The sequence below is a fragment of the Eutrigla gurnardus genome (genome assembly GCF_963514095.1).
Source record: "Eutrigla gurnardus genome assembly, chromosome: 13".
Lineage (NCBI taxonomy): Eukaryota > Metazoa > Chordata > Actinopteri > Perciformes > Triglidae > Eutrigla > Eutrigla gurnardus.
The window spans coordinates 5770228-5788285 of record NC_139936.1 but is presented as its reverse complement, the minus strand read 5'-3'; the positions used below and the strand labels follow the sequence as shown (position 1 = coordinate 5788285).

Sequence of the window (18058 nt, the reverse complement as noted above, 5' to 3'; positions counted from 1 at the left end):
CGAGCCCTGATTAGAATAAGGGGGAAGGAGAGAGGCATTTTTGAAGAGGAGTTGTTTCCACTGGATTAAATGGTTTCTCTGCAAGTCAATGAATATGTAATGACGTCTAACGAAACCGGCCAGTGAGTCCTGTGCTCTGGTACTCAGGCCTTATATTAAAGAGCTCTTCTCCTGAGAAAAAACACAGTATAGAGCCGGGGCAGGGAGGAGGAGGGGGGGGGGGGGGGAGGATAGGGGAAGAGAAGAAGGGATACAATCTTGAATGCACCTCCAAGCTTAAGCCACACATTCTCCCTCGGTCAATAGATGAAAAAGTATTTGCTCACGTACCGAGAAAGAGAGAGGGAGAGTCTTTCTTGAAGCAGGGGTGGGGGGTGAATTTACATTTTTTAAACTGCCTTGGAAATATCGTTTCTGATAAGCAGTCATGCCAATAAAGTAATTGAATTGAATTGATAGAGAAGGGGGCGAGAGAGGAGAGAAAGAGAGTTCCTCCGCCATGATTGTTAAAGATATTTTCTCCCTTAGTATAGCCGATAAAACATTGATTGTTGCAGTTAGTTGACCCGTAAAATGTGGGGGTTAGTTTTCTCTTCTGAGCTGAGCATATAATTATGCAAATAGTGATCTGACAGTGATCCGCTGGAGGAGTGTGTGTGTGTGTGTGTGTGTGAGGGGGCTGTCAGAGGGGTGACATTCCAACTTTGCCTGGTTCCTTTGGAAGGAGTTCATCTTCTGCGAGGCCGGCGTGCATCTCGGAGTGGGCCGAGGCAAGCAGGCGTGACAACAACTCTCTTAAAAGTAAAAATTGAAATATCAGCCTGTGGCAGCACAGGGGTTCCCTAACTTCTTCATCATGTCAAGCCCCCCCTCCCTCCATCCTCCTCCTCCTCCTCCCACCCAAAAAGCTCATCCTAAAGCTCCGCAGCTGATGCTATTTTCTGTCAGATATGATTCCGCCTGTAACTGTCTGCACCACAAGAGCCGGGGGAGTGAAACCTATAATCAAATCAGTCATACCTAACGTCTACACATCACAGTTCTGCTTCGGTTTGGGGGATCCCTTCGTCAGGAGGGTCCCTGCTTAAACCAGCACCCGGTGGTCTGTCTCGTTGGGGGGGCAAAGTCTGAATATTTCAGATATAGTTTCTATTCAGCTAAGAAAGAGAATCACACGTGACCACACTTAGAAACTAAAAAAAACCTCTTGTTTGTGCAGTGAAATGACTTAAACTTACTTTGCATCACTTTTAAAGTTGTCCTATAATATAAAAACTACATTTTGCAGAGTAGATATGATTTATGTGGTAAGTCTTAAACCATAAAAACATATTTTCTGTGTATTTCTTGCTGATTGGAGGTCATCATTGCAACTCAACACGTTTTCTTCCTCAATATCACAGTATTGTTAAATTAGTCTTCTCCTTAAGAAGTTATGAACACATTTTCCAGACAGGAACTTGAGTGGTGTGTGTGTGTGGTTGTGTGTGTGATTGAATGCCTCTCTTTAATCAGTGGCCTGACACGGTGCGAGGGGGACTCGCCTGGTTCTACTTGTTGTTCAGGGGTTAATGGAAAAGATTTCTAAAGATTTATTGAGGGGGCGTTTAATGACCTGATCGGTTTCACCGTGTGAAAACAAATGATGCTGTAAAACCTCGCTGAGCTGGAGGAAGAGGAGGAGGAGGATGGGGGGCTCACTTTGGCAAAATTAATGACCAAAAAGAGGGGACTTACTGTTTATAGTTTGTTTTCCCTTTGACACACTTTGTGACTTACTTATTATCTAAAGATGGAGTCGGTTTAAAGATCTTACTCCCTCTCAGAGTGGACGATGGGGCATTTTTTATTTATTTCAAGCTTCCATCTCGAGCTCGATTAAAAAATAAGACTGAAATAAAGTGAGATTGCAGGTTAGAAACTTGAGGAAAAGACACTTAACTTGACTGGCAGCAGATGGGTGTGAGTTGAACTTACCTCCCGGTTAGATTTCATGGAAGTCATGTGAGATGATGACTGCTCATTTTTCTCTCGCCGCTCTACTTTCTCTTCCCGCTGGACTCGCTTTACACTTTGGGGCGCATCTCAATCCTGTCTCTCTCTCTCACTTCGGCGCAAATCGCAATTGACTTCTAGCGCTGCCCATTTTATTCCTAACGTTCTGCACCGGCATCAGTAATATAGACTCTACTTCTGCAAAGAGAAACACGAGGAAATAAACAGTAAAAACGAAAATTAAAAAAAAGAAGCAATCATAAAATAGGAAGATACGTCACAGTTCACAAAAGCAAGATGCGAAAGCTCATTTTATTTGCTTATCGGCAGGTTTAATTGGTTTAATTACAAAAAATGAAAAAAAAAAAATCAACTTTGAAAACAGCCGTTTGAAAACATGATGGATCAAAAGAGAATGAGACAAACATTTGAGAATATAAGAAAAAGATGTGACCCGGGATTCCATTAAGTCCAAAGCCTTATAAACGATAAAAACAAAAAAGGGTTGTTGTTTAAACCAATACATGTAAACCATCTGCAAAAAATAAAAGTTTTCAAGTGGCAAAATGAGTCCCCTTGTATTTGCAGACTGCTTTGCTTTGGATTCGGGCTGCTCTTACATCTTTAGTTCCATTCACATATGGCTTGCTGGATATTATTAAAAAAAAAAGAAAAACAGTGAACAGAGTCTTGTTTATTCCTACGGCAACAATATACAAATTATGAAGTGAAAAACGAACTGATTGTGGCTGAAAAGCAGAAAGATGAGCAATGGTATCTCGAAACGAAACTCATCAAATCAAATAATAAGCCAACTTCTTTTGCTGAAACCTGAAGGAGATCTGAATCAAATTAAAAGGAAATTAGGCCTGCAACCATCAGCCACAGTTGTCTCATTACAGCAGCGAGATAATCCACAAAAGCCTTAAACCACACACACAGTGGGCAGGAGAGGATTTCACAGTGGAAAAAGTTAAACAATGGGAACTATTTGAAGTAAAAGGAGAGGGGAGAAAAAAAGGGTGTATATTTGAGAATGTGTCTGAGGTATCACAAGATTTAGTATCCTGGTTTGAGTTTTTACTAATGTCGTGACACATTAGAAATGTATTCCATTACGCCTTGAATGGTTTATAAAGCACACATGCCTTGCGGAAATTTTTTTATCATGTTTGTGTCACATAGTCAGATTATGTGCAGCTGAGCAGGGAGCTGACTTTGTCACTTCTAAGTACACAAGAGGAGTACTTCGGTGGGGAGGAAAAAATAGATATGTTACATTTCTCCCACATCTAAGGAAATATCATTCAGGCTTAGAATAATATTGAAATCTTGGGTTTCCTGACACGTGTAAGGCGATATATTGAGGCTTTATGAGTGTTGTGAGCTGACTTCTGGCTGCTGTTAAAATGAGATATCCCTCAAACCCATTTTGATGCCCGACTTTAAGTAATTTTAAATATGCTCAGTGTCCTGAATTTTTCCATATTCAGCACAGGTCGTGTTTGTTTTATTTGTTTCATCACATTCAATCATCCGGAGACATCAATTCCAAAGATATCAAATTGAAAAAAAAAAAATATATATATTTATAATAAACACAGAGAGATGGACTCTCCACAGTTTTGCACATCAATCCGAGAGATTTTCTGAAGTAAACATTTACAGCTCTTGTATTGGCGTAATATTAAAAATGTAATCAAATAGTGTGAATGTGTGTATGATACATTGCATTCAAATTTAGCTCAAAGTTGCGAAAAAAAAAGAAGAAGAAAAGATATCTCTTATTATAAGCATTGCATTTCCAGAAATATCTGGCAAGGGGGTTGAGCCACATTTTTCACACAGCTGAAGGAGAAAAGTCCGGTTGAAAAGCTGACTGCATGTGCAGAGGAGTGGGAGAAGGAAGAAGAAGTCATGAAAACAACACAAAACAAATGGTCACCAGTTATTTTGTTCACTCGTGGTTAAAAACAAACAAAAAAATAATTTGAGGTGGTTTAGAAAAGAAGAAGATGGCCACTGATCAGGTTGAAACAATATCAAACCTTTGCATTTATACCGTTCAGCATGATTTCGGGGTAAGGAGCCCAGGCTTTAGGACCAGGGGGGGGTAGGGGGGTGCAGACTGGAGGGCAGGCGGGGCATTAGCTCAGTTCAGGCTGATGTCAGGACAATTAGAGGTGCACCACAGTGCATTGTGCACAGCGCCTGTCAGCCTTAATCTCTGCTGCCGTGGCCCGTACCCGCAGCCGGGCCACAGCCCACGGGAAGCGCTAACACTCAAGCCCATATTGCTTTGACAGTTGCACTCATCTAGAAGTAATGCAAAACGTTATTGTGATGTATACATGGTGACCCTGTACTCTTGTCTCTTACAAACAACAAGACTGTGTGTGTGTGTGCACAGCCAGGGAGGGCTGCGAGGGAGAAATGACACTCGAGAAGAGTGAGGAGAGAAAGAAGGATGGAGGTTACAGAGGGAGAAATAGCTGGGAGGATGTGGAACCTTAGCTTCCCCTTGCTGCATTCCCACCTCCCCCTCTGATCGCTTCCAAGTCATTTTTATCAGTCCTTTTTGTTGTTATTTTACAAATCTTGGTGTTTGTTTTTGAGCGAGCTGCTGCGTGTGGTGACGGTGTTGGAGGTCTCCACCGCCTCCTCGTCCTCCTTGGCCTCCAGGACCTCGCTGAAGAACCTGAAGATGGAGTCGAAGCTCATCCAGGAGGTCAGCTCGTGCCGCTCCGTGCCTACATGTGAAAGACCCACACACAGACGTTAGCATGGGTTCATTTATACATACTTAAACATGCAGCACTGCATGCTATGAGGTGAAGAAAATAGCCTCGTAAGGCTCACTACGCCCACAATGCATTGCTCCGTGCAAGTCTAAGGCCTTATCCATGAGAGCCAGGAAAGCCTATGACCTATTAGTCCAAGGGGACAGCCTTAATATGTTATCTAAGTGGATACCCGATAATCAACACCACGGCACGTCCTCCTCTCCATCGCAGGCCTTCCAACAAAACCAGTTATGCACAATGGGGGCACTAAGCGAAACCAGTGGAGCGGTAGTCATTCATTCTGAAGGGCTGATTGAGGATAGGAAAGACAGAAGCCGGGGAGAGGTAACCAGCGAGCATATCAAGTGGTCCGGCGGCGGTGGTGGTGGTGGGCGGGGGAGCAGTGCTGGGTTTCCCTCTGACCCCGTCCAGGTTAGCCAGTTCCCAAGTTGGGGGGGGGTCACACTGGAGTCTGAAATCTGGTCCATGGGCCTCGGGTTCCTGCTTGCCTCGGGGGTTTATGGTATCGCTGGCCAGCTCTGGAGTTGGATAGCTTGCAAAACTCAATGGCAGCGTCTATGTTTTTCTAGTCCTGCTACAGAACACCTCGGCACCGGAGCATCCGTGATGAGGACGGATCGAGGCTGCAGCCCGACTCCCGCTTCCGCTCGCTAACCGATCAGCGGGAGCGCTAAAAGATAATGGCTTGTTTCTTCCTGCCGCTGGCTAGCCGCTCAGCTGCTTAGCAACACAACCTTAACTGGACTTGAGGAGCCACACTGAGGTGCCCTCTTGTTTCCCAGAGGGAGAATAGGTTTTCCGCCAGATGATATTAAGAGTTTCATCCCTTGATAGATGGATCTAAGAAAAATTTACATGTGTTTACAGACAGAGAAGGAGAGTGAATGCAAGCCTTGACGTAATGAGATTTCTTTTTTGAATCCTTATTTGCACACTTAAGATTGTTTTTTGTGTGTGTTGTTGTTGTTTTTGTTGGGACCTGCATTTGTTTTCAAGATAAGAAAATTAAAATGCGTCTCTACAATTTTCTCTGGAGGATTATAAAAAGGATAAGCTGGGTATCTGAAATCAGTTAGGGTTGTGGAAACAACTGGTCCCAGCAGGAAAGGGTTGGAAACCACGACCATTGTGGATGAGTCAAATGGGTAGTACATTAAAACCTTTTTATTTCTGCTCTTCTCCCTCTCCTCTGTGTACATGCCATCGGCTATAAAAAGCTAGACTGGAAGGCCACAGGGATACAATTAGGAAGCCCCTTAAAGGCTCCCTCACCATAGGCAGGCCTCCGATGACCACTGCACTGACCCCATGTTTATTAGATTGACCTCTGCCTGGACGCATTAATGGAGACGGTAGCCGTGCACGTGTGTGTTTGTGTGCATGACTGTAAGACCGGGGGTAAGTGTGGGGTCTGATGGTGGATTTCGGTTTGTGCTGGTGGTGTGTGTGTTTGTAGGTGTATGTAAGTGGGTTCTCCATCACTCAGAGATAAGGGACTGTGCTGCACGCTATATAGCAAGCAGACTGCACTCAGTGCCTTGGGTCAAATCTACTGGCCTGGCAATCATGGGAGTCAATAACCCCGCACTTTCAGTGACTCTGCTACCTGTGTAGGGCTCAACATAACACCCACCCCTGGAAAACAAAGACACAACCCTCTCACACCTCTAATCTATCATTTATATCCAATTTGAGGCACCACCTCCACCATTTTCCTCCCCGCCTCATCAGTCTCTCTCCCTCACTAGTGTTTTTACTTCTGTCTTTTTTTTCTCCCTTTCTCCTCCCGCAGAAGCGATCAATGCCGCAGTGCTCTCCCATTCACCCTGAACTGGTGGTGAACTCCTCCGGAACGCCGCCAGCCTCTCCACCCTATCCCATCGCAGTCCGGGGTCACCAGGGGGGCGTCTCTGTGCCAATATGCAGATGAGCCTGTGCCCCTCCAATGACTCTGGCCTTAAGCTCCTCCCCTCCTATATGGTGGAGTCTTCCCACCCCACCCAACAACACACGCACGCACACAGAGACATAAACCCACTCACACTCGTTAAATAGGCCTTTAACAGCTTACGTCCACTCTTCCTTTAATAGCCAAAGTGTGTCGAACCTAATGGATGTTGTCAAGGCAGAGATGTGACGACTGATTTAGAGGAGGAACCCCAATGACCAGGCTTCGCTAGCACTAAAGACAGACAGAGAGAGAGAGAATTACCTCATCCCCGCCACAAATCAAAGTAATATCTTTAAAAGATGTCGGCATCCGAGGTGTCATCTTGTGTGTAAAGTGAATCCATAAACAGCCAGCGAGTACTAGTTTATCCTCGATTTAAGTCCCTCACTGGAAAAAAGTTTTTCAACTGATTAAGCAGATTATTCCTTTTTTCAGCAATTGATTTTCATGTATTGTGAAACAGGCGAAGAGCAGTTCAATTTTAATCAGTTTAATTACGCCTTCTATCCTGTATTTAACTGGTCAAACTTTCAAAATAAAGTACCCTGTGTGTTTGTGTGTGCTCACTCGCATCGACTGCGAATTAATTGAGTCGCATGTGCTAATTCTAACAAGATTATTGTAATTGCATTAATTTAATAAAGTTTATTGTAAATGGAATTATGTCCTCATTTATTGTAAATGCAATAATTATGTTACTGTGCGCTCCATAACATTGGGTATTGTCTTGGGAATTACAGAAAAAAAAAATGTGTCTTTACTTTCACAATGTTTTTTTGTAATTAGCATTAGGCAATGGCAAGCTTAACGGAGATTATTTCTGCAAGTGGAAGGATGACTGCTGTAACCTTGAGGTGAGGCAACACTCACGCATTGGAGCTCGGCGGCGATGTTAGGGGAAAAAAGCAGGTATGTGGTCTGTGGCGTGAGCTCCCTGTTCTGTGCTCTCTGCTCGGGTCATGGCAGAGTTTCAGTCCGGCGCCTGACCCGCGCCCTGTGTTTGAACATTCTGTGTGTGTTGTCTGAGCCTGGTGAGGCTGCCTCATTATGTGACGGGCAGAGGAGAGTATTTGATCCAGGATATTTAGCCTCCTCCACTCTGTCACAGCCACTGGAGCCCTCTCAAGGTAATTGACTGACTGTTTGATCTCCCTGTGACTCTACGCTGGTACAAGACGCTGACACACACACACGCACTAACGGGTGGCACACACACATACGTTCACTCACAGATTTAGCTAATACCCACCATACCTCCCCCAAAACAGTCCCCCCCAGACACACACATAGACACACACACACTGTTGTTATCATTTGTGTGCAGCGAGGTTAGGGAACAGAGGAGAGTTTTGAGCCGTTAAAGAGGAAACAAGGAAACTCCTCCATAGCTATGGGCCATGCTTTCTTCCCTTTGCACCAAACACCGCATGCTGTTGCAAATGGTAATCGGCTCTGATTGTCACAAATTTCAAAACAAACGCTAGGTGACTGAAAAGCCAAAGTGACGCCCCGAGTGATACTCCCGACAGAAAGCCAGAATCAAAGCATGCCGACTATAATTAGGTTCCATCTGGGCTACATTATTTAAAGCCGCGGCAGTTAATTGCTTGTGTACAAATGGCCTATTTTATTTGAATCAAACTTTTTTTGTGATTCGTAATTACATTGACGTGAAGGGGGCCATATTTCTTTACTTCATTTCTAATATAAATACATATTCAAATTATTAAGAGGACTTTGAGGCGAGGGAAATGTAAAGTGATAATACTTTTCTTTGTGTGAATTGAATTTCTTTAAACAATTATGAGTGCTTAATCAAATATACTGACATTTGGGTTAAACATTTAATGAGCTTCAATTAAAAAAAAGGAGATGAACAATGATGTAATCACCAAGTGAAAATTACAAAAACAGAACACCTAACAGGACTTGATGCGCATGATATTATTGCATGCAAAGGCAAACATTTTCTCATTTCCTCTCGTCAAAGTTTTCATCAAAAATCTAAAACAAACAGTGTCTTTTCTTATCGATTTCCTATCGACGGTAACCTAAGCTTTGTTTTATCTCGCTGTGAGGCGGAGCGGTGTGATGTGGTGTGGGCCCCGGCTGGCTGTAACCTTAGCCGGGCTGCTGTTTGTGGAAACTATCTGTTGCATGGATCAGCGGTGGGGAATCGCTATCTGTATCCTGGTTGTCAGACGATCGGATTTCCGCCCCTGACGCTCTCTGATATTAGATGATCTTCCTCAGTGTGGGCGCGACCATGTGCACAGTGTGCGTGTGCAGAAACTGTGTGCATAGGCGAGTGTGTATTAGTTCCTAAGTGTGTGCGAAGTTGTCCATCAGAGATGCACACGCGCATACAGTCAGTATGCATGTTGTCATCTTGCTTGCAGACATGCGTAAAGGTCAAGAATGTCATTTTGTCCCGCGTGGCTGTCTGTTAAAGGGGGGGGGGGGGGGAGGACATATTGCCACTGGAGACGAGGTCATGGGGGGGCGGGGGGACAGGCCCAGGCAGGTGACAGCCGGTCAGCCAGACTGCCAGGCACTGGCCTCTGTATCTAAACATGGAGATGTTGTGCTCACTCAAAAAAAAGATAATTAAATCTGAATTCACCCCCCCCGGACCTCATCACCACCTCTCAATTTCCACCCGGGGTGAAGACATCCACGTCAAATCCACAGACAGCGTAACAAAGGTGTAATCAGACTTTGTTTATGCCCTGTGACGCTATGTGTCTTCGTTTTTTAATAAAATCAACATGGCGCTAAGCCCTCACACGTCTACAGGGGCAGGAGGGACACAGATGCATCGCAAAAAAAAGGGAAAGAAAAAAAATTAAACAGAAAATCAAACCAGTAATACCACTGCTGCTTCTTGAACGCACCCCCCTTCCCCCCCATCTCCCTCGTACTGCTTTTAATTACTTTGCTTATTATTGTGTGTTGTTGTTAGACAAAAACGAGACAGAACTCATTACACATCCAGAGATGAGGAACCTGAATCACTAGCTACAGGGGCCGCTGAGGGGACTCGGAATTTCCTATTCTCAGAATAAAATGCAAACAGAAGAGACACATGGAGAAACAAAAATGGAAAGAAAGCCCAGAGAGGGGGTAAAAAATATCACATTAACTTGTTGAAATCATCACCCAACGTAAGCTGTTTTACATTCCATTTAATAATTCCAGAAATTCCAAACAACAAGGACTCCACACAAAAGACGGTGCGGCACGGTACTTCTCCTTTATACTTCCCTCTCCTTCAGCTCCCTCCCTTCATCTATCCTTCCCCACTTGCCGCCTCCATCCCCAGACTGCACTGAGTGCTTTTTTATTTTAACATGAATGAGTGGCCTTGGCCGTCATAAAGGACCCTTGCTTTTATAGACTTGGAGCGCAGTATTTACAAGATAACCCTGGTCCAAGGACAGCGCACGCTATTTGATACCAGTGTCAGACTCTCGCCGCTCCTCTTCAGTGAGAATCCAAAGCCCAAACATGCTCTCTCCTCTGACGGCACCTCTCAACGCTGCTCTGCTAAAATGGGACGAGACACTTTGGAACAAGAGCACGACAGCTCAGTTGCACCTTTACTCATTTACCTCTTACGTTCTCATAATAAAGACATTGAATCATAATTTATTTGAAAAGTGCATTCAAATATGAAAAGTGTAAAGCATGTGGAAAGAAATTGCGATGAAATTGTTGCTACAGTTAAGTCAGTCATTTATATATTATATGAAATCACTGGGGGGAAAAAAAGACTGACTAAAAATAATTTGAATTAAAATCAATATCAAATCTTTTTGTCCATATATAAAGACAGGACATCGTGTCCTCTTTCATCAGGCAAACTTTTAGAACATTTAGTATTACTAATTAAGACATTATCTGTATCGAGCTAATGACGAAATTACATAAAATGTGTTACTTGGTTAAAAGGGATTTTCATATTAATATTAAATAAACAAATGATTATTATAACAAATCTATGTGACTACGCCAAGAAACACACATCTGTGAAAATGTCTTTGTAATAGAAAGAATTCAGCAACTTTGCAAAAACAATCAGTTGCACAAATTCTTCCTTGTAAACTATTGTTCTATTGCTCATCCATGATGGAGGACAAATGTTAACCCCTGCGTGTCCGAGATCCACTGGCAGTTGGAGTTTTAAAAACGTGCACAAGTTCATGCACATGTACCTGTTGACTCAGTGTTCATATGTGACAGAGAGACACAGAAAGAGAGATTGAGTGACCGAGTGTGCGGACACATGTATGTGTATATGGAGGGGCCTTGTTGGGAGTGCCACCCAGACATTAGCACTGTAAACAGTGTAGGCCTCCTTCCCTGGCCGGGCCCTTTGTCCCGTCTGCGCCGCCATTGGTTGAGACTTAAATGGCAAACACTCAGGGGCTGCTAGCTCGCCTGACACGGTTTTGTTTTTGGCCTATTGAGGGGCAATGGAGAGCTTCTGTTTCTATGCCCAGGCACAATGTGTCTCAAAAGCAGCATGGCTGAAAAGAGAGGCCCCCACAAAGACTGTCCATTAGTGGAGGCACTGCATGCATGCGTATACATGCACACACATAGGCCCAAACGCACACGCACGCACACACACACCATGATGCCTGGGCAAGGGTCAGAACAGACAACCTTGCTAAAGACATTGGTGGAGACGGAGCATGCGCACTGTGGTTGTGCCCATGCACACGCTAAAACACACACATGCTAACACACACACACACACACACACACACACACACACACACACACACACACACACACACACACAAAGTCTATATAACCAATCCAACAAACTGCACAGTCGCTACACCCCTTCACTATACTACACTCACTACTCACTCGCATAAACACACAACCTTTGCTCCACTTCAACACAATAAGGTCTGGCGCGCACACACACGCACACACACATCCCGAGTACCTTCAGGACAATACCAAGCATAGTCAAACACACAAATACACACACACACACACACACACTTCTACAATATCTGACGTACACACATCACTCCGTCACAAAAGAGGTGGAGGAGGAGGAGAGGGCCTCCTTTTGCACCTGTAAGAAAGACAGGCCACATTCAGAATGAATGGTTACAGAATAGACAGCTTTGTGAGGACCCCCACCCACACAAGGCCGTGGTGAGCGTGCACACCTTACATACGGCCCTCCATCACTAACCAGGTTGTATACGCTCAATAGAAAGATGCACTATAGTCATTAACACCACTGGCACACTTTTCACGCAAATGCAGTGCATCGAAACCCTTCAGCCAACCTTGTAGCCGACCGTGTTCAGCACTTCACCCAAAACTAAAAGAGCTTTCACGCAAATGATGAGTATAAAGCCGTCGCCTCTGGACAACAGCAACACGCGGATACAACTAGTGGAGCTGCTTGGAAGTTTCTCTTTGGCCTCAGAATGTACAGAACTGTAATGCACAGGAATAAACACATAATCACATGTGCATATACATATACATTGTGGGATTCTTGGGTGAGACGATATGCATGAGAGCCCTCTGGTTTTAACCAGACAGATTTCCACTGGGACCAACCGGCAACAACTCAACTATATCGTGATTGAACACTTCTCACTGCTTAGCATCCCCCCGGTGCAGAAGATGCACATGCATACGAAACAAAGGGCAAAAGTGTTGTTGAACATGTGTTATACTAGACGGTAGGAGTCTACCGCAATGGAGATTTAACATCCAAATCCCTTAACAGGATGCTCTGTAAGAGCCTCATTTTCCTTTTGTCTTAAATAGATGAGCATACACCTGCTATAGATGCTATTCTTCAACGTGACCTTGTGATCACATGCACTGTAACACATGCGGAGAGAGGAGGAGGAGGGGGGACATAGTTTGAGGGACGAAAGGAAGAGGAGGAAGAGGAGAGGGGTCAGGTGGGGGAGGTGCAGGCCAGGGGTGGAGATAGCAGCGAGTGGGTGTTGAGGGCGGGGCAGGTCTGAAATAGATCACTTAAGGGAACAAAGTGTAATTAATGGGTCGCCACAGATAAGAGGGCTCTAGCCCTATCTGGGAATGTGCTAATGGAGTTGACACACACTCAATAAGATCAGTGGACAACCTCTCGTTATGTGCGTGCGTGAGTGTGTGTGTGTGTGTGCACATGCATGGGCGGGTGCGTGTTTTAAGGACACACAATGGATAAATAGTGGGAGGAGCAGGACTGCCGAGGTGACAGGTTAACTTGGTTTCCTCCATGACGAAGATCTGCCATCCCCGCAATCAGAGAAAACCCAGAAGGAAACACACTCACACAGACACACTCACACACACACACCGCTACACAACCATAACACATAAACATATCTATGCGAGTCAGCCTCCCCTAACTCACGTAGACGTCCCGCCTCACATCAAAACATGAGTGATGTTATTGCACTCGGCGAGCCGGCACGCCTTCAGTCGCGGGGATGTGGTTGTTTACGGAGAGATGGAGGAGGAGGAAGCCGCCTGGTCAAGAGAGGGTCAGACCTGAAGTGTTCTAAGAGAAGCAAAATGACACAAACCTCTCCTCAAACTTCCTGCCTGCGTGTGTCCCTGCGTCAGGGGAACCTGGCTGGAGCCAAAGGGGGGGGCCTGTGTAAGGGGATGCATGTGTGTGTGTTGGTTAAATCTCTTGGGTGTGCAGCCTGGGGGAGGAGGGGGGGGCCCACGTGCATTGGGACACTGAGATGGTCTGTGATGGACAAGGCAAGACAAGGAGGATTTCCCCTGTTTGTCTGAGAGCGCAGCCGGCGCGTCACACACACACACAGTCTGTCTCCGGGATGGATTTCATCGACGTATGTGTGTGGCATGAGGTAGGTCAGGCATCTGGTTGGTTTTGTGTGTGTGTGTGTCAGTGTGTGCGCCTCTCTCAGGGTCACAGACCCCGGGGCCATCTACTTCAGTCTGGTTAAGTCAGACAAGCCAAGGCCACACTGACACACTGCATGACTTAATGATATAGAGACCCTCTGACTCGGCGCTGCAAATACACGGCTCGGACGTATAAATAATAATTAAAAGAAATAACTGGTATATCTTACTTCTTTATGGAAATTAGCTATTAAATATCATTACAGTCACCTTGACAAGTCAATAAATATCAAATGAAGTGAGTCCTTAAACACAAGGGCGTGACCACAGCGAGCTGTGCGTCGCGCTGTTGTGCGTGTCCTCGGCCCGTCGGAAAAGTGTGTTTTGTTTGCGCGCTCGTGTGTGATGTAGCATCAGGGGGTTAAACGGAAAGGGACGAGACTCCGATTTGTCAGGACAAGGGGAGAACAGCTTCAAAGACTCAACATCAACTCTCTCACTCACACACACACACACACACACATACACACACACACAAACACACTGACGGACAGTCCATTGCTCCCAGCATATCTCTACTTTGTCCTTGGACTGTCTGAATACCACTGGAGGCGAGCATGATTTGAGAGAGCAAGTGGGAACAAGAGAGAGAGGGAGACAGAGAGAGGGGGGAAGAAAGAGGAAAATGATAGAGAGAAAGAGAGGGGAGAAAAGAGGCGCCCCCTCAATGACATCTAAAGAGATAACTCACTCTCCAGAGCTTCTTTTCTCTTGCTATCACTTTCCCAGGCAGCGCTCCTTCCACATAAGGCCTCAAGTGTGAGCGTGTGTGTGTGTGTGTGTGTGTGAATGAATGACAGTAGTGTATGTGGGAATACAGTGTATGTGAAGGTGAAAAAGGCAAAAGATTTCTGAATCTCAATGAGATGATCTAAAGAGCTATCAAGCACAATGACGTGCATACTGAACACGGCACATTGTATACGGCGGCCTCGTCAGACTGATGGTTGTTGTCAGAGATTATCGTTAAACCGGTGTGTTTGCATGTAATGTCAGTGTTAAATTGTTGGATAAAGCTGAACGTTGATAACACAGAGTAGCTGTATGCTGTGTGTATATATTATGTTCATTTTAGAGTCATTTTTTTTTGTGTGAAGCTGCACGAAGACAGTTGCTGAAGGAATGATGTACACGGCACAGCACAAACAACAGCTGGCTTGTCTCTTGATTGAAAGTTAACTTCGGGAAAACAAAGCGCCGGGCCAGCGGTGGGTCACGACGATGTTGAAAACACCCAAACAAAACAGCAAGGAAACACAAAGTGGCCCCCGACGCTGCCACTGTTGTCGGGAAAACTCTCCTCTTTGTAGGCACAGACAACTGTGGGGAAGAGTTAACCTTTTGATAAGCTGCTTCCAGTCCCAGCTGTATGCATTTTTCATCGGGAAAATGTGCGAGTCAAAAAGATAATAATTTTTCTCCTCTCGCTCCGTGGAGAGGCGAGGGGTTGCAGCCCCCAGCCTGGTCTTCATAAATGAACTACGTCCTGAAATGAAGCAGAGCTGATGAGGAGAGGAGAGAGAAACCGAGTTATGCTAATTCATTACCCGAAAATGATGGAAGTCTACAACTTTCCCGGGTTGAGCACAACGGCAGCGAGACGCACGCGTATACAGCTTGCGTATTCGTTTCAATGAGATGACTCCATTTGTGCAGCGAAGTCGACGTCTCGGGAGACTCCAGCGGGGTCATCTGGCAAAAAAAAACAACTAAAAAACGGCATCTGGCGATGCAGGTCTTTCCTGAGAAAATATGCAAAATTACATATTCCAGGTAGCAGGTGCTGAATTCTACTTCGTTATGAGACAGTCGAGCACACAGAACCAGAAACCGTTTTTGCAGCGTCTTTATGTCTGACTGGTCTTCCTGGTGTGAGTTTGCATCCTTGCACTTGCGGACCGATGGAGCTCCCGTGTTTTTTCGACGCAGTGTTATTGCTGGTCTCGACACGGGCCAACAGTCCTTGCTCTGGAAGACTTTTCCTAATCAGTACAAGAACAAACATGCACGCTATGCACAATGTTGTTTGTTGAGCAGTCTCTGCCAAACGGGGCAAGGTCACTGATCCCCGTTTCAGAGCGGCCACGATCACCTCTGGGAGGAGACACACAATCTAAACCCACCCTGGCACAGACACACATGTGCACAGGCACACACACACACACACACACACACACACACACACACACACACACACACACACACACACACACACACACACACACACACACACACACACACACACACACACACACACAGGGGGAAAAAAAACAGAGCACCCACCCCAACAGAGCTTAAGACCTTTATCTGACAGCATCAGCTAACACCAGATACACACACAGCCCTGCCCTGACCTTGCAGCACTTCAAGACTAATCAAAATTGTAGCCGGGATCAGAGGTGTGGGTACAATGGGCATAGACAGTCATTCATTTTGTGTGCGTGTGTGTTCGTTCTTCTGTGCGCGTGTGTTTATGTGTGGCGAGACGAATCAGAGATTGAGGGAGGGGAGGTCATGGGAGGCACTCACCCTCTCAATCCTCCACTATTGACTTGTGAGCACAGAGACGGTGCGGCAAATAGAATAAACTGATCAATAACCTCGCACTTGTCAGGAGGGACGAAGGCACCTTTAAAAAAAAAAAAAAAAAAACACCACCACACAGGAGCCTAAGTTGAACTATGCAGGAGGAGAACATTGATCAAATCATGTAGAGCCTTGCCAGATTTGCCCGCCCCCCATCCCATCCATGACGTGTGTGGAATGCTACTTCTCAATAACACCGTGGGAGAGGGCTTAGAGGAGGTGTCGTTGCATTGCAACAACGGGAAGCCATAAGCAAGGAGATAATTAAAACATTTAAAAGAGATAACAGACACATTAGGCGAAAATGGTTTATCCTCAGCCTTCAAACGGCGAACAATTACAGAATGTGATTGAGTGTGTGTTTGTGCGGAGGACGCGGCTGCTTGTTGAGGCAGGTGATGGAGAAATGGGAAAGAGAGAGGTAAAAAAAAAAAAAAAAAGTCAGCAGGATCCGGGAGTCTGGGAGACAGGGGGAAGGAAACTGAGTGAGAGTGCGGGAAGGAAGAAAGGAGAAGAGAAAAACTACCCTCTGTCATAATTTAAACGAGCCGTAGTCTCCCAACGCTCTGTTTACAATGTATAATTTATGCCTCCCAGTTCAAACACAGCTTTATCTGCACTCAGCTGCTAAGTGATATGATTTCACTTTTTATAGCAGACCCCCACCCTCGGCCGTCCTATCCACCACCACCACCGGTCCCCCTGTAATGCAGGCTGGTGTGATTCTGCACGCCTCGTGCACCGACTTTCAACTGTACAGCCCCCCGAGGGCTAAAGTAGCATATTAAACCCCTCCCTAACCCCAACCTCTTCCCTCCCTCGAGCAAAAAAAACGCAGCCCCGAGATGCACACTTAAGCACAGGCGTTCCTGCGTGCGTGTGCACACACCCGCAGTCATGCACACCCCTATATGCTGTGAAAAAGACAGGGCTGCCTCATATTTTACAACAGTTAAAGTTCCCTTTCTGTATTTATTGCTGTATTGGTGAGCGGTAATGTCCCATTTCACAGCAGCACATTCTGACCTATGATCACAGCCTCTCTGATGACCCCTGAGCTGCACTAATACACCACTTAGGTTACTCCGGTTTAATGGCACTTTTCATCTGCGCCCTTCACAACCCACCCAATGTTGCACACATACATTACAGATATCATATTGGACATGGAGGGAGGGGGGGGATCCTGGGTAATGTTAGCCATCCTAATACACAAAGTGGTTGTCAAGGGTAACACCCTATAATACAGGCTTTCCACAATGTGCAGTGACTGCATTAAGGGTCAGAAATTCAACCAGCGAAGGCATAAACTATGTGGTGTAAGATGAGCATGAACATCAATTAACATTATTGTTCATAGTAATAAGTACTTTTAGTGGTTTTGGTGACTAAACATAGAACATGTAAAGGTATTTTGATGTCAACTGCTGTACAAATGTAACTCTGATTTGGGAGTTATGATATTGTGCTTCATATACTACAATAAAGATGACACTACTTTTACTGATACCCACTATGAACTCTGGTCTATTCTCATTACACCATTATGTTACGAATCAATTCATCCGACTTGTGCAGTAAGTATTATGCCCCCCCCCTTCTTTTCTTCTCTGAACCCTTCTCCTCCACTTTCCCACTATGCATCACGCCGCTCCCTTCTCCTTTCCAGCATCCCTCTTTTTATTTATTCTCTGCCATCTCCTCCCCTCTTCTTTCTCAGCTCTCTGCCTACACAGTGTTTGTGCTAGCAGAAAATTCCCACTTCGTCTCTGGGGGGAACTGCGTTTTTCTC

At 45.3% G+C, this 18058-nt stretch overlaps 2 protein-coding genes across 2 annotated transcripts in view; both read right to left on the bottom strand.

The window, feature by feature from the left end:
• mctp1a (multiple C2 domains, transmembrane 1a) overlaps positions 1-18058 on the bottom strand; it is a 455748-nt gene that overhangs the window by 68275 nt on the left and 369415 nt on the right. The window lies entirely within an intron of this gene.
• arb2a (ARB2 cotranscriptional regulator A) overlaps positions 2306-18058 on the bottom strand; it is a 140740-nt gene continuing 124987 nt past the window's right edge. Inside the window, exon 11 of the mRNA XM_084025765.1 lies at positions 2306-4745. Within this exon, the coding sequence (XP_083881891.1) occupies positions 4585-4745 (161 nt within the window). The 3' untranslated portion in view covers positions 2306-4584. The remainder of the gene's footprint in view (positions 4746-18058) is intronic.